This window comes from Trichoplax adhaerens, genomic scaffold (genome assembly GCF_000150275.1).
Source record: "Trichoplax adhaerens TRIADscaffold_5 genomic scaffold, whole genome shotgun sequence".
Taxonomy (NCBI): domain Eukaryota; kingdom Metazoa; phylum Placozoa; class Uniplacotomia; order Trichoplacea; family Trichoplacidae; genus Trichoplax; species Trichoplax adhaerens.
In genome coordinates, this window is record NW_002060947.1 from 2,614,226 (window position 1) to 2,637,427 (window position 23,202).

At 32.3% G+C, this 23,202-nt stretch overlaps 4 protein-coding genes across 4 annotated transcripts; 2 read left to right on the forward strand and 2 right to left on the reverse strand.

Annotated features, from left to right (window-relative positions):
• Window positions 1–1,471: 1,471 nt before the first annotated feature.
• On the reverse strand, window positions 1,472–8,037 carry TRIADDRAFT_56403 (uncharacterized protein; the record flags this gene model as incomplete). The annotated part of the gene is made up of 21 exons (XM_002112808.1): window positions 1,472–1,552; window positions 1,661–1,720; window positions 1,962–2,016; window positions 2,135–2,166; window positions 2,325–2,426; window positions 3,126–3,177; window positions 3,449–3,502; window positions 3,582–3,687; window positions 4,180–4,268; window positions 4,470–4,528; window positions 4,665–4,743; window positions 4,904–4,940; window positions 5,019–5,076; window positions 5,167–5,254; window positions 5,310–5,359; window positions 5,436–5,482; window positions 5,598–5,663; window positions 6,317–6,392; window positions 6,983–7,052; window positions 7,218–7,306; window positions 7,765–8,037. The coding sequence occupies 21 exons, from the start codon at window positions 8,035–8,037 to the stop codon at window positions 1,472–1,474; spliced, it is 1,623 nt and encodes a 540-aa protein (XP_002112844.1).
• Window positions 8,038–8,607: 570 nt separating this feature from the next.
• TRIADDRAFT_63945 (expressed hypothetical protein) lies at window positions 8,608–11,303 on the forward strand (the record flags this gene model as incomplete). The annotated part of the gene is made up of 5 exons (XM_002112378.1): window positions 8,608–8,801; window positions 9,771–9,879; window positions 10,590–10,712; window positions 10,948–11,026; window positions 11,212–11,303. 5 exons carry the CDS (start codon window positions 8,608–8,610, stop codon window positions 11,301–11,303), a joined length of 597 nt encoding a protein of 198 aa, XP_002112414.1.
• Window positions 11,304–12,012: 709 nt separating this feature from the next.
• On the reverse strand, window positions 12,013–14,892 carry TRIADDRAFT_25192 (uncharacterized protein; the record flags this gene model as incomplete). The annotated part of the gene is made up of 10 exons (XM_002112809.1): window positions 12,013–12,222; window positions 12,327–12,499; window positions 12,592–12,718; window positions 12,794–12,892; window positions 13,001–13,116; window positions 13,206–13,299; window positions 13,415–13,538; window positions 13,699–13,793; window positions 14,048–14,128; window positions 14,680–14,892. 10 exons carry the CDS (start codon window positions 14,890–14,892, stop codon window positions 12,013–12,015), a joined length of 1,332 nt encoding a protein of 443 aa, XP_002112845.1.
• Window positions 14,893–16,472: 1,580 nt separating this feature from the next.
• On the forward strand, window positions 16,473–19,553 carry TRIADDRAFT_56406 (uncharacterized protein; the record flags this gene model as incomplete). The annotated part of the gene is made up of 10 exons (XM_002112379.1): window positions 16,473–16,733; window positions 16,987–17,075; window positions 17,168–17,201; window positions 17,802–17,888; window positions 18,058–18,166; window positions 18,621–18,670; window positions 18,778–18,853; window positions 19,020–19,084; window positions 19,178–19,354; window positions 19,431–19,553. 10 exons carry the CDS (start codon window positions 16,473–16,475, stop codon window positions 19,551–19,553), a joined length of 1,071 nt encoding a protein of 356 aa, XP_002112415.1.
• Between the last annotated feature and the right edge of the window lie 3,649 nt (window positions 19,554–23,202).

The following is a 23,202-nucleotide window of genomic DNA, read 5'->3' on the forward strand; positions in this document are numbered from 1 at the left end:
TCTCTTTAATTTCTCCTGAACTTGGGCACTGCAAATTGGCCACCATTTCATTTTAAATGATACCGTCTTGCTGTGAGAAGATATTAGTCTCTGCAAACTACCGAATTCAATACGGATCCTCAAATTTCAACAAATTGTTTATTACTTTGAGATTGTATGAGTGTTATCATACTACAAAATGTATGTTATTAGAACTTTGAATAAGCTATGAAGGTGTATATTTCCTTTTAGTTATCAGGGATAGTGAGCATCTTGGATGTTATAAGTATTTTTGGTTATTTTTCTGATTAACCGCCTCAGCATTTGAAGTTCCATTAGTAATTTTATTGTAGAACTTCATTCTAAATTGTTTTGGTGCTACTTGCCATTCAATATAATTATATAATTAACTACTATAACTGTTTATTTCGAACAATCCACTTTTAGAAAGAAAATTAAAAGTTTGAATAAATTATAATCATTGTTTACTAACTGTAAGCCAGTTTGTGCAACTAAGCCATGTATTATTACTTACTGTATGTAATAGAAACATATATAAACTAATAAGAGTGCGAAGAATGACAGTATTAAACTCTACGAAACACCTAAGCTGTGCTTTGCTAGTATAATTTAGGCAGTAAATTTTTATTAAGTGCTGATAATTTATGATGATGACGGGAGAGCAATATGAAGACTTACCATGTACAACGTTTCATAACGATTTGTATGATGCTATATAGTTTATTTTCTACAGCATTGTATTGTTATAACACCACTTTATACTCATATAAAAACAGCGGGATTAAAAGGAAGGGATGGTTTAGGATTTTTGGTCTGTTAGATAGCGTTACAACGTTACTGACATAGTATTGACTTGAACAATTACGTGAGTAATTAGCAGCAATGAAGATGCTGTAAAGGTTAAGCTGAGTCAGGCTGTTGATTTATTATCCCTGAAAGTAAACCATTCATAAACTACTGTCAGGTAACACTTAGGCGTAGTTACGATGCGTTATCCAAAGGGATTACTGCTATTTAACGAAATTGCATACTTCCGATAACATGCGTGATACGTGACACCATATCCACTTTTTTGTGATGAACGCGGCAGACTTAGCTATTCACATACAAGGAATACAAACACTAATTTATTTCCGAAGATTCTTCGCTTGATATAAAAATGGAGAATTAGGTATACGATTTAATAATGATTAGACATTTCCGCTATTTACATAAGAATAGATTGAAAAGAGCTACTAAAATTAAATTTTGATCCAATAACTGCATTTATATTTCGTTCTTAAGTGAAAATTTAGCAGATTGCAAAGCTACGAATATTCCGATCATACTTAAAGGACCTATAGATCAAACTTTGCGCACTTTTTCATATCTAAGAGCAGCTTTGGGCAGATGATTCCTAATTCAGAAAATCGTAACTTCGTTATCTATTCCGTTTGTTTAAGTACAAGAATGCAATAGGAAGTGTTATTGGCTAACCATCTATATCCAGCGTCTTATATTTCAGCACACATCGTTTTCCATCTTCTCGCAATTTGATTATTTCAGCAAAATACTATAATGCAATAAAATTTCAGAGCATACAAGTATTCCTTTGGTTATATATCCAGGTATGCTTTCTAACAATAGGGCAGATTTGCTTACAAGTTACAATAGGACTTACTTCAACGATATGCCTGTCACTATCTTTTACGTCAATATCAGCCAAAAAATGACTAGAGGACTAAAGATAAAACCGCAGATATTACTTTAGATCGTAAAGCGGGTAATCAGAAGAGAAAATATCTATAGTGTACCAATCAGTGATCTATCTGCTACCTTATAATAATCAATGCAATGTTCGTAAAGCCTATTTAGTCATGTATAAACGATAAAGAAATTCTCATCACTAAAACATGATAATGCCGATTATAATCTGGGGGTTTTATACGCGTACTTTAAATGATTGACAATTTATTACTTACGTTGTAGTACTGTTTAATCGTGAACAAAACAAAACGTAATAGATAAATGCCTTGCCTATGATTTCAGCGTAGATACTATAAATGTATCATTAGTAATTCAAGAATCAATATCAGTGAACTATAAACTTACTAACGATGCAGATTCATGCAATTAAGGCATGTATGAATTATACCTTTTTACATATGCAAAGAAATATTTTTCGCTCTAATAATACATTAAATAGAAAATATAAAACAAACAATAATATCTATGATTAGTGATCATAAACCGTTTACCAGAAAAAATGTTAATTCCCATTATTACTGATCTAATTATGGACAAATGAAAAACAATAATTGTAGTAATACATATTATCATCTTACCTTCCACTTGTTATCTTTATTAATCAATCTATAAATGATTCTTCCTTTATACGGGGGAGTCACGATTACGTTTTTATCACAATTTATAATGGACACATAGCGCTAAGTTTCGTAATTTAAAGCAGTTAATAATATAAATTAGACAAATATACCAGTATTATAACCGAAAGATTAGAAGATAAATCTAAATTTATTACAATACCAGTATTACAAAAAACATCTGCGAAATCGATTAACCATGCTGTTATATTATCGCACATTATAAATTATGCAGAGTAGGAAGCGTATTAGAATTCTGGAGTAACTACAGTAATAACTTTCACCCTGTACTACGAGAATTGGCGAGGCTTTGATGACTAGCTTCGAATTAATTTTAGTCTTAACTAGACCACCAGAATGTCTTCGTGTGCAAGTGTACATTGTACAATAATATTCGTATAGATTATTGAAGCAACTTCCATATGCCTAAAATCTTAACTAGATGGTCTAAAACTAATTACACCAACAACTTTCTCTAGATGGTTTCTTTGAATTTAGTCAATAAATTTACATATTAACAAGATTTAAAAGTATTTATTGTAATTATACAAATATTATGGTTTCTAATCTATCTAATAGTTAAAAATCATATGTTAGTGGTATAGCCTTAACGAATTAACCAGTTTCAAACATCATCGAAGTGACTTTTTCTTGCAAGGCTGATGCGTACATCCAATTTATATTTGATTAAGGGCATTACAAGTCATTATAAGTCGTGACTAACTTACAATCGTCGGTTTCTAAGTGTACAGTGTATAATACCTCAATAGCTTTGGGTACGACTTCAGTACCAATAAGGCCTAGTAATTTGGTCCTGTGAGATTTTATCAAATTCAACATACGAAATATTATAGATTTCTTTTCAACGCAATATATTATATTATAATATGTTATACCACCATGAAGCAGATATGTACTAACTTCGCGAGATCGGCTATCTTAAGAGGTTCCTTTCTCCGAACATAAATATAGGTAGGGTAGCTATCATTTCATATACAAAATATTTTGCCGTTATGATGGCATAGATACACTTATATACACTAACTAAAATCACAAATACTTCTTTTCTTTCTTATAAATTATACCTAGCTTCTTCTGGTAAAAATTTTCTTAAAAAATTTATCCATTGTTGAACGATACTACAGAATTCAAAATTCAAAAATACTTAAAATTAACTCTAACGGTTACTAACGTAATGTACTTAAAAATGATGCATACCTTCTAGCACCATGCTTTGCACAACTTACGACTACGACAGGTCGACCACATAGAAGTGCATACAATAAATGTACGAGATTTTCGTGGTAATAAGCCAATAAGATTTCTGTGCACAGATTGTATATTTCATAGACGTTAATTTGCATCCATAAGAACGTTAAATATCAGATAACACTTACGATTCTCTCTGAGACCACCAGGATTCTCGCTATTAGAATAACATTGAATTAAATTTTTATACTGTTCTAATAAATTTCTTAAATAGTTTGCGAATAAAACTTTAATACAAGAAATATGAATGTGCTACCGAAAATTTAATCGCACCTAGGTGTCATATAGGATAAATTCTCGTCTTCTGTAATTCACATATTACGTGAAAAAATTTTAGGTAATAAATGCAATTATTGCAGTGTTATTGTACGAGTATATCTATATTAATTATTTACAAGGTGTTGTACAGTTACGCACAAGGACAGCGTGATGTATGAAAATAAGATCGTAAATTAGACAGGAACGGACTGATAAATAATGAGAGGTGCTAACTGCTTACGATCGTTTTAATAAATCTGAATAGGTTTATACCGATTCCGAAATTTACCTCTAACGGGATGAATTTTATTAGAGCTGTCGTAGCTTTGAGTAACACTCAGGTTTAAATCAGCTGACAGATTAGCTATCTGTACATTGCTATAATGACAGATAACAAATATCAATCGTTAGTATTTGTAATATAACCGATTGATTCTAAGAGTACGAATGAAATTTGAATAAAGAATGTTATAATAATACGATAGGATCATCTAGAGTAGTAATCAGAATTGTGGTGATATTGTAATTTAATTGGCTAATACTAGAAAATGAAAACTCTGTTTAAAAATAATAATGTACCTTGAGGTTTCATTGATTGTGGCAACATAGCCACTAGGAACAGTTCTGTAAACTTCCTCCTAACATAAAGTGATTGAATTATTTTAGGATATAGTTTACGCTACAGTAAATTTTTCCTTTTTAGGTAAAATATTCTTTCGATACGTCTTTTAAATATTGTAGTTCGTGACATCAATGTCAACAACATAAAACAACCTTTTCAAATATCGTCGTATCACTTTCTGTAGAAATTGATGGGGCATTCGATAAAGCTATGTAGTTAGCACTTGGTAGGCTAATGAAATTTAGGAAATGCCTTTAACTTCATTAGGTTATCTCCAAGTTGTATCACATTTATATGAATCATGTCATTTGTCTTATAAGAGCAGCTAAGTGCATAATTATAATTGGTTTAGATAATAATGTTGATTATAATTATCAAGCATTGTACGTACTCTGTAATATTGCTATTATACCATGGTTGTGACCTTGCTATTTATGAAAACGAATACGAAATATAAATTATAGTGCATTACGTGTTTACAAATTAACATCATACTTAAATAGTACCTAAAAGTCTACGACTTCGTAACTCTGTATCCAAGGAGATTGGATTTCGGCTTAATCGCTTTTAACGTAACATTAAAATCAAAAAAATTTTAAAGTTTATTATAAGTATTAAGGCCTATACTGTAATAAAAAGGGAAATCTTACTCACCATTAGTATTTGTTTGACATATTTTATAGTTATCAAGAAGCTAGAACCACAAAGATCAGAGATAGGTCTTTTCAAAGTAAAACGTAGACTATATTAAACACAATGTATTAATTATAACGTTTTTTAGATGATTTCAAATTTACCTAAGTGTAGGGATCGATGATCTTGGCTGTGAAGCCCTAACAGACCTAGCCTACCGTTTGATATTCAGTTAAAATAACTTATATAAACAATCATTTAACTGTACTGTACAGTATATGTCAACTTACTTGGTCAACATTTGGTTGATAATTACTATCAACAGGAAAGGATAATGCTAAAATAGTATGATATCGGTTATTTCGGATAGGTTCTTAATATCATCGATCTTATTTACAGTTAATAACGGAGTGGAACGAACTTAAAAATACAAGTAAATTAGGCATACTTACATCGTTTTCTAAATAAATGGTGTCTTACATGCTTTAGGGCATCTTCATATTCTCTATTTAATTTCGCTATGATAAATTAATGAAATATTAAATGCGGAACGTAAAACATGATTTGTAATATAATTGAATTAGGGTAATAGCTTGCCTGTTCTCTTTGCCTTAATGTGTCCAGAATCAATATTGAGTTTTTTTTCTAAAGAATTTAATTCTTCGATCACGGAAGGGTTACTTTCCTGTCATGTAATATTTCAGCAACAAATACGAATATACTACTTTTAGAGCCAATTCGATAAAAATTATATGAACACAGTTCATGAATGATCAGATACTACATGTTAGATCTAGCGCAGGATTTCGAATTATCATACCTCCATTTCTTCTAAAACTTTTAAAACGTTTTTCATTTCAAGAATAGACTTCTGAAGATGATTTTACACCCGGAACCCATTAATTAACGAGTAGAAAATGTTCTTACAATTGAATTATTTTTGAATTTGCAGTGTAAATTTCTAATTTTATAACGTGCATTGTATTATCCCAGCAACGCTCGGTATACTTACATCGTGTTGCGTACTGCTGTGACCTTCCGCGGTGTTCACATCTACTCATGTTGCAAAATAAGGACGCCTTTGTATTATTAATTTTTACCTTAAGTATTTGACTCATGCACGCATAACTATTGTAGGATGTTTAATATATACGTTTTAAACAAATGTTACCCGTAAGGTATCGCATATGATTCAAGAGGTCGTGCCTAAATTTTCTGTAGTTGCCACACTTCAAAAAGCACATTGCCTAATCAAAAGAATTTAAAAGGATGAAGTATTCTGATAACTGATTGCTATAATTATAATTAATGTGATTAAAATAAATAGTAGGCTGAGTAGAGATCAAGCACCTTGCTAAATTCACTGCAAAGATGATTGAAGTCATGCAAAATCGTCCTATAAGTTGTAACAGCATATGAAATTATAAGTAATAAATATAGCAACGGTCTTTTTAAATACTTCCAAAAAATTTCTTAATCTCAGCTCTAACATTCTATTGTTCGTAATGTAGGACAAGCAGAAAGGACGGACGAATCCTCTAGCAGTTATATCATACATGGTAAAATACCGCAACTAAGATGCAAGAAGATTTTGTGATTGGTCAGGTTAGCAGCAGTCACAATAGAACATCATTTTGAAATTGAACATACTATACCATAATATTTCATTTTAGTTGTAGTCATAAAAGCGCGAAATAGTTAATACGAGTATATATATATATATACACTTACGACTTAAAGCACTGCATTTAAAAAAAATAAATAATTTCTTTTACTGCTGTTTAAAAGCATGTTTGTATTTTAAAACCCTCCTAGTACCTTTATTAAGGATACATACATAACTATGTGCATTTTGTTCCTTATGTGACATGACCAGTTGAGAATCATCAACTATGCTAAAACCATGCCTGCAATATTAAGATTTTACGATTCATAACTCCAAAGTTAATAATTCTTAAATGTAGGTACTAATAATTCAGCAATTACGCAAGGTAAGAGCTCTCGAATAACAGTAAAGTACAATGAATATCTAGTCAGTTTGGCGGATACAGTTTATTACAATGTATACTGACCCTTCGCGAGATTGATAGTCAACCGACATTGCTTCTAAAGCAAAATTACTTTTATCAAAATTGCTGCCTCCATGATTGGGAATGGTCATCTGAAATGCAAGAATAAGGTACGTTCGAGCTTTTCAAAACACCATAGTTTCAAACTAACTAATATACTCATAAAATGAATGATATACTAGTAGTACTGGCATTTATTGTTTCATTTTGGATTCGCAAGGTTTATGTGTTTATATACGCTATACCAGGATTATGTTATTTTACACTAACTGTTATACTGTACTGCAGTGCTCCATACAATCCTATTGTTGATTCTTCTATACATACGTACTTTATACTTTGCAGTATGGTTTGTATTTACTGTATTATTTTGGGGAGTGAAGAAAGTCATCTGAATATACGCTTACAATTATAGTACATAATAAAAAAGTGTGGAGTATATATGAAAACACAGCTGGCTAGATGATCATGCCTGAATAACGGTATTCTAATAACACTTGATCCTACCTTCTAGAAATTTAACTTCTTAGAAGGAGTTATTGACACTTACCAACGGCTTGGGACCCTCAATTTCAGAAAATTCTACCAATAATATAAAATCTTGCTCAAAATTTTTATTCGTCCAGGGACAGGAAGGCTGGATCGACGTTTGAAATCCGCGGGTAATGTCATCAAATTGCGATCGTTTCCCATCTATGTTGTATCTTGTCTTAGCTGCAGCTGCACGCAATCGATTAGTGCTGTCAGCTTTAGCAGAAGTCATTCCATCAAATTCATCAATTGTGTTTTGAATCGAAGCAGCAATTGATGGAGACTCGGCCATCCTATATGCATCGTATATACCATGCATTTTCTTCCACCTTATACTGTACAAGTACTGTATATTACCGTATCTCAGAAAAAACTGATATATTGAATTAATTAAGGTAGCTCAATCTAGCGTACGGTAGAATTGATCCACTTGCTCTCCAAAATATGTACAAATGACGGATCAAATGAGACGGTTTCGTATCATTGATTAATTAATGCGCATGAAATACGGTACAAGGTAAAAGAAACTAACTAACTAACTAATTAGAACTGTGTGTATTTACAGTATGTACGTAAATAGTAAAATGTGTAAGTATAGTAGTGTACTATCTGGCATACTGGGTGATACTAATGATAGTACGTATCGTATACTGTATACCGAATCGCATCAAAGCTAGTCGGAGGTCGGACTGACTTCTTGGTACCATATAGAACACTACTGCATAGAGAGATTTTGCTCAGGATACTACGCATGCGTATCGTAAATACTGCACAGTATACAGTACACAAGTGTACTGTACAGTGTACAGTACAGTACAGTTACTACAGTAGCCTGAAGGGCACTTAGTTTCCTTCTTTCACGATGGTGCGATATCGTAGTGACGATTCTGATGGCGATTCTGCCATCCTCCTCACCCCAAATAGAAGTAGGCAAGGGCATCAGAATAAGAAGAAATGTTATTGTGCTATCCTTAGCTGTGTTGGTACTTTGATCATTTTGGTTGCAATAGCGACCATTGTCTTGATAGCTTTCCATGCGTCGTGTAAAATTACTTGGTAAGCTTACGCTTTTAAAACTTACTGTTATTATTATTATTTTATAAGAAAACGTCATCCGTACTATGGAGTTACTGAGTAGTTAATAAAAGTTTATACGTTTCAGTTACTAATTTTTATTTAGCCTTAATTTTAAAGAATACTGTAGTGTGCTGTTCGTATTTTATTTCAACGACAGAGACTAATTAGTAAATTAAGAACTGTCGCTATTAAGATTAATGATTTCTAATTTTGTGAATTGAGGAATCGTTTTAGCCGCTTAATAATGGATAAATGTATAAAGTAAAGGGATCACAAAAGATTTTTAGTATTCGTAGTTCCTGACGTATACAGTACAGTATTTGAAATTTTGAAGTTTAAAAATTAGATTATTAGTGTATTAGATACACGCGTATAATCCCAAAATCCTATTTATAAAGCTATTGCAAAACATACAATAGGATTCTGCATAGGAAGGACGTCAAATTTTAGTATCGTCTTTACACTTTCCCATTTTATTAAGAGACTTATAAACCAACTATTTTGAAAGTTACTGCAGACATGAACGTGACACACGTACTAGTAAATAGAGGCCAAAGTCAGGATTTGTTACAGTTTATTTTTATTATTTGCTTACTGCATTGATACCATTTTGTATTTTAGTTGATCTACAGTAGTATAATATATCCTATAAATTATGAACTTTGTAAGGCTTAGTCATGAACCCTGTTACAATATACGCGTATGCCTTCTACATTGTGTACGAAAAAGAATTTTAACAAATGACGGATGCAGTAAAATTTGTAAAATACAAGACACATTTACTCATTTTATAATATATATAATTAGCTATATTCAATAAAGGAATAGTTAGCTAATCAGGCGCGTATGCGCACGGATAATTTTAAAAATGAAGCTTCCTTGTATATTGAATCGCAAAATTTTATTCGGCTTGCAATGTTTTACCTTACCTATCGCCAACTAATGTAGGCAATTTAACGAGGACTGTGATACTATTCGAAATGCGATCGTCAATCAGATTCACAATTGGACCAGTGACACCAACTGTCAATACGGCGGAGAGAAATGCCTTTATCATGTAAGATGATACGTATACAGTATTCTCAATATCTCTATGTGGGATATCGTCGCATTCTTATTTTCATTTATTATATTATTAAAGTAGTTGCGAACTTGAGTACACGCTTGAATGCTAAATTTTGCAAGATAGTAATATTACTTACTAGGTATTTCTTTAAATTAGAGTTATGGTACGATTCATTAATAAGATACGATAGTCACTAGTCAGTATGCAGCACTTGAAGATCTTTTTGCTTTCGCATTACACTAATTGCACATTTTGGCAAATTAACTTTAGCTAAGTCATCCCTCGTAACAGACATATATATTTGAGGACGCAAACACTAGCTTAGAGAATTATTCTCCTTAAATTTTAGGATCTGCAATTAATGTAGCATAATTTATGATGTACTATACAGTAACTGAATATTGCTAAGATCATGCACCTACAACACTTTGTAGAGTCTCACTAAATTTAGTTACGACTTTTTACTTTGTAGTGTGCAGTACGTGTATGCAATGGATAGGCAATTTATATAGTAATTACACAGGCACTACCGTTAGAGGACTGCTTAATTTATTTCGTTGTATGAGGTCTGTAGAGGAATCTTAACTCAAGCGACATTAAATTTCATTAAAATCACAAGGCAAATACGAATGCTATCTTACTAATTATACAATTTGTCTAATTAACTTTTGCATCTTAATTTCTGTAATTGTGATAATTAGCTTATTTCCGAAACGCCTAAAATGGTAGTGGCTTATCATGTTACCCCAAAGGCTCACTATAGGGATAATTTAAAATTTCTCTTTATCAAGGATCCCGGCGACGGTGTGCAATGCGAAGTTCAAGTAAGTATTCATCAGACGTACATGGACTATGAATCAAAGTTATGATTGCTTTTATAAGTTCTCATCATAAAATCGATGCCCCATGAGAAAAAATAATGCTTAGAAGCGAACTGCGCATTAGAAAATATATTATTTAGCTTTAAACGATGATCACCTGTGATAAATAAGTATTGCTTACATCATAAGTATATTTTTTATAGCTTGTAACCTTTTGTTGCATCATCTTTTATGCTAGGGCTTTTCTGCATCTGAAATATTCTATGCAATTCTTGATTTTGGTACGAACTATTGCAATCTTCATAATTTAATTGTTGGTAAGTATTGCCATTACTATGATAAAGCTTTGATCATATCTTAGCTTTACCGACCTTAAGACGACACACAATACTGCTAAAAATATTTAGCCTAAATTCTGACTCTTAGTCAGAATACGAACATATTTTGTAAACCTTAAAGAGCTGCTAGTAAATTCTTCTAAATACCATTTCTGTATTTCCAGGCAGTGGTATAGACAGAGTTCCCGGATATAAAGAAGAAACATCGGATAGCATATGCACGCAGTACAGTATTGCTAATTGTACCCACTTCTGATCAAAATCTAAAGCCGCTTCATTATTATACAGCAGAACACTGCATTTGTAAACACAACCGAATTATTTTAGTAAATACATATTCGAAGAGCCAAGATGTATTTACTAACTTTAATAACGGTTTAGTAATTTACTTTGATTTCTCTATCGATATTGTATAGAAACTCTTACGTGGTTAAGTTCAGCAGATCGTTATTTTATTATTGACTATAATGTACAAGTACAAGTTCTACTTATTGTATAAATCTAAATCAGAATTTCGTTAGGTGAGGAACGTTAGCTTTTATCTTCACTAAATAATAGGTTTCTAAATTTGCCTATCATTTTTAATTTTTCCCAATTTATGGATATATTTATATATATATCACTTCTAAAATAATTCAGTATAATTGCAATAAACAGAATACAGAATTCATAGAAAATCTGATCATTCTACCGTCCGGGTACATTTTGATGTTAAATACGAAACATCTACAGTATGGTACTAAGTTTTATTGGATGTATACATACTAGCGTGCAATTTTTAAATTAAAATGACGATTTTATTGTTGTAGAGAATAACCTTACATTAAACTCGTGCATCCGTCCTTTTATTTGATGTAATCATTAGTAAAGTTAGTATACAGTACATTGCTACCGTTGTAAATTACAGTAGTTAATTTATTATAACTATGGATATGATAACCAGTCTAATGATGAAGTTACTAGTCTCAAGTGTCTACAGGCAAAGGATGTGCTTCTGTATTTAAGACCCATTTATCTAGTGGTATAACATCATCATCACTAAAAAGCAAGTAAAGATATTTTAATGTTTCTGCTAAAAAAAAGCTTTGTTGGACATCATCTTGTTGAGCTGGAACAGTGTAAACATCACGAATCCCACTATACCCTGCTGCAGCTTTGCAATGTTTTTCAATAGCCTGTGATTAAGTCAATCAATTGCTTAAAATAAACGACAGCAACTGCGAAGTATGTTGGCTTAGCGTAATCGATATTGAAGTATTACATTACTTATGCGTCCTACCTGAGCTGCATCCCATCCCCAATCACGATATTTTTCATCGTGCGTCATCCGCCAGAGTACAAAGTAAGATTCAATAGTTTCCGGGCGCAAAATGTAATATTTTTCATTCCCGTAAATAGCTCGTGCCTCGTTACCTTGATCGAAGTGGAATGCTTCCGGTCCGATTCTAGTAGCTAATATTAATAGTATACGATTTCAGATACGATGAGTTCATTAGACAGTAGTTTGTCTAATATATCAAATTTTATTGAAGAAGCAAACCAACCTGATTTAATATACGTTTCATGACAACTGCTGGTAATTTCAGCACCCAAACGTACTTGTTCTTTACCTTTTGCCGGATCAGGATGATTATACCCGCCTAAGGCGAACATTCCTCCAGCGAAGCAAGCCTATCAAAAACGTTATAAACAAAAGCCATCAGTATATCGTGAGACGAAAAAGTTTAGCCACGCAATTACGGTTACCAAGTGATCCATTTTACTAGATGGATGACCTCCGTGTAATTCTGCAAGGTAAGTCAGGCCAAGCGAAGGCGATTTCTTTATCATATTGCTGTTAATGGACTAAAGAATATTCAAACCTGAATTAATGAAATGCTAAAATAAATTTTAATGCACATAATCTCTGCGATAAGCTATATTTAATGCCTAAATTTGTTAAAGACGGCAGACCTCTACAACGTTATAGTACATCTTCTTCGCTACTTCATCCTTTTTCCCTGACATCACGTACGACTTTATTAAGTATTCATAAAAGCTATCTCCTAAAGCACCAAGAGTTACGGTATCTGGGAAAACATAAGGACAACTAAATAAGTATAACTTACAAATGAACATTACGCGATTAAATACAATTTTGAAAGATCCCGTAACTTACCTTGAACCCAACTGCCAGAATCGGGACTTATATACACTGGATATAAACCCCTCGGTTTATCAATTTTATTTAAATGGCTACGAATGCGATCAACCTACAACATTAAAGTAAATTTTGAAATAATTTCTTCATTAACCGGTTACGCAAAGACAATAAAAGGGATCATTAAATTTAATAAAACTTAAAATATAGGTTAAGAAGAATAATACCGCTTGAACATATTTTTCCTTTCCGGTGACTTTACTCAAATAGGCAAATTCCAAATGTAACGTACCAATTTCGGCCAAAATCGATGAACCACCTGCAGCCCAGCCCCAATTTCGAGATCCACCACTGCTCGTAATTTTTTCGATATTCGAGGACACACGCGTACAAGAGTAAATAGGGAGATTTTTATAACGTAATCAGGTAATACCCATATTGTAATGAAATCATTAGAAAAGATTTACGACTAGAAATTCGTAAATGTGAACATGAGTACATAATATCGTACCTGGCAAGATTAATAGTTGCTCTCGGGATTCCGGTTCTGGTGTTAAATGCAGGCATTAGTTTGTCAGCCAACTCTTCAGCTTTATTTTTGAATACCTAATAGGCAATGAATACGATAAACTGTAACAGGTTTGAATGAGTCGCTAAAAATCAAATTATCTAGCGAATATCAGAGATGGTCCATTACACTGCAATGCTGCTTATTTACTGTTTGGATCTAACCTTAAAAGCATATAAACTGTACAGTGTAATCGATCATTACATATATAATTATTGGTATTGTCGCATCGGAGCAAAATAAAATAAGCAAGGTAAATTTATATGCCATATATCGAAGACAGTCAACTTACTTTATCTTTTGTGAGAGCATAAGCACTTAATAGACCACCAACAAATCGGATAGTAATTTCAAATACTGAAGCTTCACCACCCTTTAATCGTCGAAATAGTTGATATAGAATTTAGTCAGTCTTCATTAACAAATCACTTAACTAGAATACAAATGAGAGGATAACCTCGTGTAACAACAATACTGCCCTTTACACAATTGTAACATTCATAATCGACAAGACTCATCAAGCTTCAATTTAATACTCCGTCCTAGCACCTTACTAGCAGTTGAAAATACGCACTACCATTTAAATTACCTTAATTCTATCTAGATTAACAAAATTATGAAGATTGTACTGTATAACTGATCTTAACATAGCAGGCAAGCGGTTACAATGTTGCTTAGTATCAGCACCAAGTCACTAGATATTTTGCAAAGTCGCATAGTTGATCTAAAAATGCGCTACACATTCTGTATCACTAATTATTTGGGTGCGTGATCCTAATTCTTATCATTTCTTTAGGGTTAATTTTAGTAGCACGAGCTTAGTTCTAAAAGGTTTTTAATGACAGTTTATGAACGTAGCATCGCGCGAATAGTGCGTTGTAATTTGCAGCTTTAAGTCGCAGACTATTACGAAAGTCTGCATACCCCTTGAAATTTTAGATTCTTTGCGATCCAATCTTTTGCTTTCTTAAATTCATCGTGCATGCCCATAATATGAAGTGTATCAAGAGCATCAACTATCGTTGCCCCCATCGAAGATCCAAATATTGAAGCCGAATGACTAGAGAGGCTTGACGGTCTTAATTCATTAGATCCCCATGCATATTTAACATAACCATTCCAAGCATGCTGCATCATCTATCCAATTTAAATTTGGTAAGTGTAAATTAGCAATAATTTACGGTAACGTATTAGGAATTAGAGTATATTAATTATTCCACCGTATAGGGTGCATCTGTCATCAAGCACGCAAATGCATGAATAATACACAATCTAATCTTTTAACGAAAGGCCAGCCTACAAAGCGTTTGTACCTTTTTAATGAAGTCTCTTTTCTTTTTAACTTCAATAGATTTATTATCATCCACTTTACCTTGTTTCTCAGATTCTTTATCTTTATTAGGCATATCTTTCTTACCTTTCTTTACATTCATATCATTATTGTAACTCTGTTCTTTATCTATTTCTTTATCAACATGCTTTAAGGGCTTATCCTCCTTTTCCTTACTTTCTAGAGGTGGAAATCTGATTGATTTCTTGTTCGCATTTGGAGGTGGAATAGCTAGTTGATGCTGATTATTGTTATCTTGTCCGTCTAGCAACTTAGTATACGACTCCTTAAGGTCTGGTACATAGTAAAATGCTCCAAAGCAGACAAAAACAAAAGCAATAAAGATCATTAGCAAAATAAATTTTTCACGGCTGCGGCGTACGCCTTTGCTCGGACTTATTGCAGCGCCGTCTGAGTGACGATGGTAAGTGGGTAGCATAGTACAGTGTGCTACGTGTGCTACGCTGTGAACTTGGCTGTAGGAATCTTCAAGCGCTGATTGCCAATTTATAGAAGCATGCAAATAAAAGATTGCATTTGATACCTAATGTATTTTACAAAATTAATAATTATACAAATGAGTAGAATCGATATAAGCATAACTTTATAACATTGCTTACATGCAAAACTTCGTTGTTATGTAAAATACAAATTTCACGCTGATCAAGCTACTGGAAATCGTATTGGCAGTCGTTAATATTTCAACCTTTGAGTTAGCATGTCCAATGACTTAGCTGACGACGTGTAATGTTTATATGATACTTACTGTACAGTACATACTCTACAGTACAGTACTGTACTGTACTGCACGTTGTCTCTTCTACAGTACTGTACACTGTACAGTACTATACAGTACTGTACAACCAAACCGGACCAACTCACAATCGTTAAGATCTGTACTGTACAGTACAGTATGTACAGTAGTACAGTACTGTACTGTACAGTATGTCAGCAAAGCGGCAGGACGCTAAGCATTATACTGTACAGTACAGTACTGTACAGTAGTTGATCAGCACTGGCTACTGTAATACTGTACTGTGCAGTATAGCAGGTACAGTATACTGTACAGTGTACATGTATTGCACACTACAGTACAGTAGAAACACGACTTTTCTACAGTACTAGTCCATGACTAGGAATACTGTACAGAATACCTTGTGAGAGTTATACTGTAGTTACTGTTATCACAGGTACTGTATTCTTCTAGTGGACCATGCTCAGTACAGCTGTACCGTAACTGGGTACCCGGATTGTACAGTACAGTACTGTACTGTACTGTACAGTACAGTACTGTACTGTACTGTACTGTACAGTACACTGTACAGTGTGTATATATTGTGCTATGCACTCAGTGTACAGTAAATTATGTCGAGTATTTCCGAGAACGATGAGTAATACGACTTACGAGCACTTAGCTGGTAAAATGATCAAGTCGCCAAAGGATAAGTATGGCTTTACAAAAACTAGTACATCCGACGAAGAAGAAGCGACACTTTCAGGGGCAAATTGTAACATAAATCATTCTGTCAATACTACTCCTGTACGAAGCAAAACTAACAAAAGCAATAAGAATAGAAAAGTATCAAATACGGTAAAAAATAGATTGTATAAAGATCCACTTCAAGTCGATAACGAGCTCAAGTCTGCGGTAAATGCATACTGTAATAAAGTTATACAGCTAGCCATCAACTATTCAATATTCTTACCAAATTGTCTTCAACTTATCGGATATTCTAATAGCGAAATTATAACCTTACTATGAACTTGGTCGAATTCGATACTGTAATATGCAATATAATTGCCTACAGTATTGCACTTGATCCTATTTACTGTTCTGTACAGTATTCGTATACAGTAGCTGGAATTTAAGTATAATATTTCGGTTATGATATCGATTGTAGAACAAATTTGAGAAAAATACTCCAATAATAAATAGCAATAAGGAAAGAGGAAATAAGCCATCGTTTACGACTGAAATTTTAGCGATGATGTGAGTCATTAATTTTGTAAATACTATAGCAGTACAGTACAATAAATGTTAATTAAAGAATTCTTGAATGAGCTCTGCTATACGATATGCAGGGAGTATTTTTACACATTGCAATACTGTATTAAGGTAAGGTTAATCACCACTGCTCTTACCCTATTTCAATACATTGTATAGGCATGCATTTGGAGATGTGGCAAATCCTCTTTATCAGTCCGCGATATTAATTGAAGAAATCATTCGCCGCCAAATTTCAAACTTGGTGATTTAAACAGATTCACGAAGTTAACCAAATACTGTATAGCGATTCTAAGTTTGCTAGTATCTTCTTGCAGTACTTCAGGGTGAACCATGTCTCCCTGTAATAAATCTGATCCGTAAACCAAATTTTATTTTTCGAAAATTAAATAGATCTTTATCCTAGTGCTGTAGCGTTAATATTTTAGTCAATAATTAGATGAAATATACGAATGTGCCGCCTTACTGTAGTACTAAAATCAAAAAATGTCTTGCTTTTATATGCTCTGTACGATACTGTAAGTCCATAAATAGTTAAGCACAACAAAAAGATGAGATATTATTATCTATAGCTATTTGTAAATTAAAATTATACAATAAGCGATTTTCGATTTAGTATTACATTTGTTGATCGTCATTTTAAGCTTATACTGAATCTTTCAACGCTATTAAAGTAAATTGAATCTCTTGTTCATGGAATGTACGATATAGCTGATCAAGACTTCAGAGTTGACCTTGTTGCGAGGAGCGAAAATTATGACTGTCGACGATATTTTATTACAATTTAGAAAAAATAAGGTAATCTACATTTAGTAGATATTGATTCTTTGACATCTAACTATGCCTTTACGTACTTCATTGTCACAAAAATGAAATTTCCATTTTTCACAGTATTTCTTCAACTGTAAACTACTAAATGTTTCATAGACATAGTAATTGTCAAATGTTTCAATCCTTGATATTACAGAAGAAGTATAAGCACATTTTAAAAATCCTCAATTTTAAGGAAGCTAAAGCTAAAACGCTAAAGCATTACATGTATGCTGAAGATGATATTAATTATGCTAATATAACCGGTAAGATTCTTGAGAATTAGAAGTTAAATGTAGTTGTGTTAATCTCTTTGTAAGTTTATTTCTAAGCATGGATATTTAAACTAGCAGCATCACTCTAGAAATTTATAAAATTTAGCTTCATTAATTTTTATCCAGCAGAATTAACCTAATTTAACCCTATTTTGTCAACAAATAACGATTTGCTTTCTAGCTGATACTAGTGAAAGAGATTCAAGTAAAATAAGAAAATATTCATCAGAAATTTTTAGCCATTACGACGATATGTGTAAATTTTTGGACATTTAGTTATAGATATTCTTTTTGCAAAACATATTTTTTAGATATTTCATTCTCAGCGACAAGTTTAACACTAATATGCAACTTATCTTTAAAGTCAAGCTTGCGTAAACTGTCTTATTGTACTAACGTATGGTAATTTAGAAAGTCGCAATTTTTAATTCTAATTCTGTTGTAGATCATAGCTTTGAATTAGATCGTGACGAAATTCAAGCTGAAAGAACTGAAGTAAGAATGTAACATTGGAGTAGTGCTATATTCAAAGTTATTAAAATGAAATTTATTTGATTTTCTAGAGTTGTTGAAGATCTAACAGAGTTTATTTATTTACTCAGAGATTGGAAATACTAACACGTAAAATGGATCAATCACAATATTTAGAGTTTTCAGAATGTCGTCAAGTTACTTTTTGTAAGTTTAGTAATTCTGTTATTGATTAAATGAACTGCTCCCTAAAATTTTACCAATGGCCTTACTTTTTACTTTACACGCTGCGAATGTTGCCTATACAAATATCGAATTCCAGCTAAAAGAATAAATAAATTTAGGGAGTGGCTAGACTGCATATCGATTATAGATGCTAAACCAAACGTGCAAGCGATTGAATTACTGAGTGTCCTTGCATATGAGACCGTTGGAAGAGTAAGTCGCATGAATATAAGTTTCTGTACATGACATTAGTGTCCTCTTGTAATATAATTTAAGCTCCTGAAATTTAAAATTTTCATTTCACAGGTTATAGAGCTTTCTTTAATTGTTAAAGCCGATACAGAACATAGAAGCAGTGACTGTTTCTTATTGCATTCGAATCGACTATGCCTATCAACTGCTCCTTCCCCCGAGTTTTCGGAAACTAGTTCTCAGCTACCCTCTACTTCTGGAATTACTGGCAAACGAAAAAGATCTCATAAGGTTTACTAAATGCTTGCAACGGTTGATTATAGTGACCATAGCACTGAGCGTATTTAAATATTTCTGACTATTTTAGGATCAAGATAGTTGGAATTTTCCCGGTGAACCGATTTATCCGCATCATATACAAGAGGCTATTCGTAGATGCGACACTATATTGGGACCAATGTGTCCATTTACTGTTAGTTTATTTCATTGAATTAAATTTTGCATCACTTTACTTGATGTAATTTTTTGTTGTGTCTGTTCAATTATAGAGCTATCCTCTGTCTGCTCCATTAAATCTGCGAACTCTATGTTCTTAAACTTCATAGTTCTATAAGATTTGTCATCGACAATGTTAAATAATGTGCAGGTATCTTTAACACTTCAATTGTAATATTGCGTTGGCGGTTGTAGAATTAATGTGATATTATCTCGCGTATAATACGAAGTGAAAATTGATATATTATGACGTAAAATTGTAAATTTTCACGGGCTATTTTGGTATTGATTTTGAATCAATGCATATTTAATTACTTTATACTAAATATCCTTATCTTCATTAATGATATAAATGCAATCTTATGTCCTTGTCTTCATTAATGATATAAATGCAATCTTGTGTATCATTAAATGAACATTATCTATAACACTTAACAGTTCGCCTGTGTATTTTGTGCTTTGCTGTTTATAAATGTATAAATTTGCCTATATTGCAGCAATTAAAGGTGTATCGACAAAGACTATCCTTTAGAAGATACTGTAGAATTGGCGATCAGATAATACTTCAATAAAAATAATTACTTTTTAGCCGGGAACTGCATAATTCAAAGTGATTACTTAAATAAATCAGTATCTGGCAGAAATCAATGTTTTCGTTCGTTACAAGAAGTGTCCAGCATGCTTTTTGGGCTAACGAGTAAGTAAAATTCTAAATCCTGTATCTGTCATCATTTAAAATTTAGAATCTCTTGACCAAACCTATGATTCTTAGTTACCATATATAACGGAGCCAAACTCTGGTCCACAAATGCGGACATTCTACCAGTTGCTATACTTGAAGTAACACACCATTACTAAACATATTCAGTAGAAGATATAATAAAGAATCAATGCAACACATAATAGATTTACTATTAATATTTAAAATATTGAGATACAAATATATGTATGCACTATATTAAAATTAAGATTATGTATCTTCGCAACAAAAACTACAGTATTTTGATTATAGCTCGCAAAATTTTAAGTGAAAGCAACTTACTACCAGATAGGTGATCATTGTATAGCTATTCAACGAGTACAATCGTGTCCATTGAAACACTTTGAAACACAGGTGTCTAATTGTATTGTATTACTACCCAAATGTAGCACAACGAATAAAGGAACCATCTGCTTTCAACTTCGAAGGTTCAAATATTCCAAGTTTGCTATTAATTACCTGATTATCTTTATTGATAATAGTCTTAATTATAACAATCATTTGTATAGTACATTATAATTGTAATATTTCTTGGTGATTGGAACCTTTTGTCTGATTTATTAATCTAACTTAACAAATTATACGTTTTGCGTTTTCATAACAGTGGATTTTTCAAATTTTTAATATTTCACGATTAGTTACTTTATCAGCTTATAAATAGGAATTTAACTGTATCTTGTTAGGTAACATTCTCTGCTAAATTAATAATCTCAACAATAAAAATACTAAAAAACACCACAAGGATATCCATAGTTTAAAGATTACATTATTTACAAGATACTAGAATGTTATATTCATGCTATAGTCCGGCAAACATCCAGTAGATTCTCTTTCAGGATCGGATTAGTAAAAGTATATCATATTGACTATAGCTATCATAGAGTATGAGTATTGATTAATCATTTTTTGTATGGATGAGACCTATTTGATTCTGAATATCCAGGATAGCGTCTATCTTCTAACCTGAATTTTAAAATATCTTTTATATCGTACATGTACAGGATTCTTAATGTCCTTAACCTATTGTGCTATATTAAGCGTTACCTCTGTCTTAAGTCATTAATTTCTTTATCTTTTCTATTAAGCTCTTGCTTTGCAGTTTTGTACAAGGTCGATATATTCTTCATCAGGTTATTATTTTGCTTTCGTAGCCGCTCTACCTAACATACCAAATCATATAACGTTATAATATTTAAATTTGCAATTAAATAGGCCTTTCATATGCATATATTGTATAAATATAATACGTAAATCTTATCTTCTATTGTTTTTATTGCAAAATAAAATCTCAATCGAGTTATAATGCAATAAAGGAAATCTTTATTTTACCCACAATTTTCGATAAATAGAAGAAGACATAAGAAAGGAGGAGTATTCAAGGATTTCTGTATTTACATTAAATATTACTATATAAACTAATCATTACACATAACTATTTGATGGTATTCGAATTGATTTAGACAATCAGAGCTTTCAAAATAAATCAGGAAAAAGTGCTACCAGAGAATTCTAAAATTTACCTCCATTTTTAATTCCTCAATCTTCTTATTTGCTTGATTCTGTGTTTGCTGTAGCTGAGCACCAGAGGTTTAAAGATTATAACAATAATTCAGTTAATCAATTTATCCCATAAAGCTTTGCTTTTCGTACTCTTAGCTAAACATACAACTAATCATTAATAAAGCTCCAAAGAGGAATAGTTTAATAAGAATATACCACACGCATAGTGCGTTAGTAACGTAAAGTTCTAATCCAGTAATGCTATCTCCATAAATAGATGAATGTAAATTAAAATAATTGTAAACTTATGTTGACTCAATTTTTATTGATACCCAACTAAATGGAACGTTCGTAAACCAAACTTACAATATCAGAGAAGTAGTATCTACTAATTTTGATTCCCTTATAAATTATGGCTACCACAGTACCTACAGTACTTTAGGAGTTTAGAGTTAGAATTATCGAAATACAGAGTAAGCTACTAGCAGAAAGTATTACATCTTAAATTGATCATGGATATCTAAAACCATGTCTAAAACGATGTATTATTTTGTTAGTGATTCTTGGTACAAAGCGAGCTGTGAGTTCTTACCAATTCTACCTTGATTCATAAGTTACAAGGTGAGCTGTGATCTCTTAATAATCTCACCTTCATTCATAAGCTTATAATTATAGGTTTATATTCTATCCAGTAGCACTACAAGTCCTATAGTCGTACCAAAATTTCGTGATTGTGAAATAACAAAGCTAGCTTTTGAAGGCTGTAAAGTTGAAAATTGCTTTCACATCAGGGCCAAGGGCTACTAAAGAGTGACCTCGCAAGCGTTGGATTGTGCAGACTGCACAGTACTATACTTAACATATTTATTTAATATGCAACAAATCACCGGATACTGCATCGATAAATTAGAGTAAAGCTGTCCTATGCTAAAAATTATAATTAATTAACGACTGACTAATTATATTATACGAAAGGAGCAGTACTGTACAGACACTCGTGTAGCATTGCAAGCAGAGTTTGGAAGTTAAAGTGTGAATAGTTGTAACTCTGTAATGTCAGTTTCAAATAACTTTCAAACCTGTTCCAAAACTTGCTTTGTATCATCCGATGACTCTGTCTTAATCTGCAGGTCTCCATAAAGGTCTATATCATCATCTAATAGATTAAGGCATTAAATTTTAAATTTCAGCACTTTTGTGGAGTACGCTGTATATATATACGAATGTACTGCACATTAACATGTACATTGTACAGTACAATATAGTATAATTCGGGTTAATAAGAAAAAAATACAATTATGTTAGTGGACTAGCTCACCCATTCTTTTAAAATATACCGTAGCTTAATTTAATATTTGCCAAGGCTACCGCATTGATAGCAGAA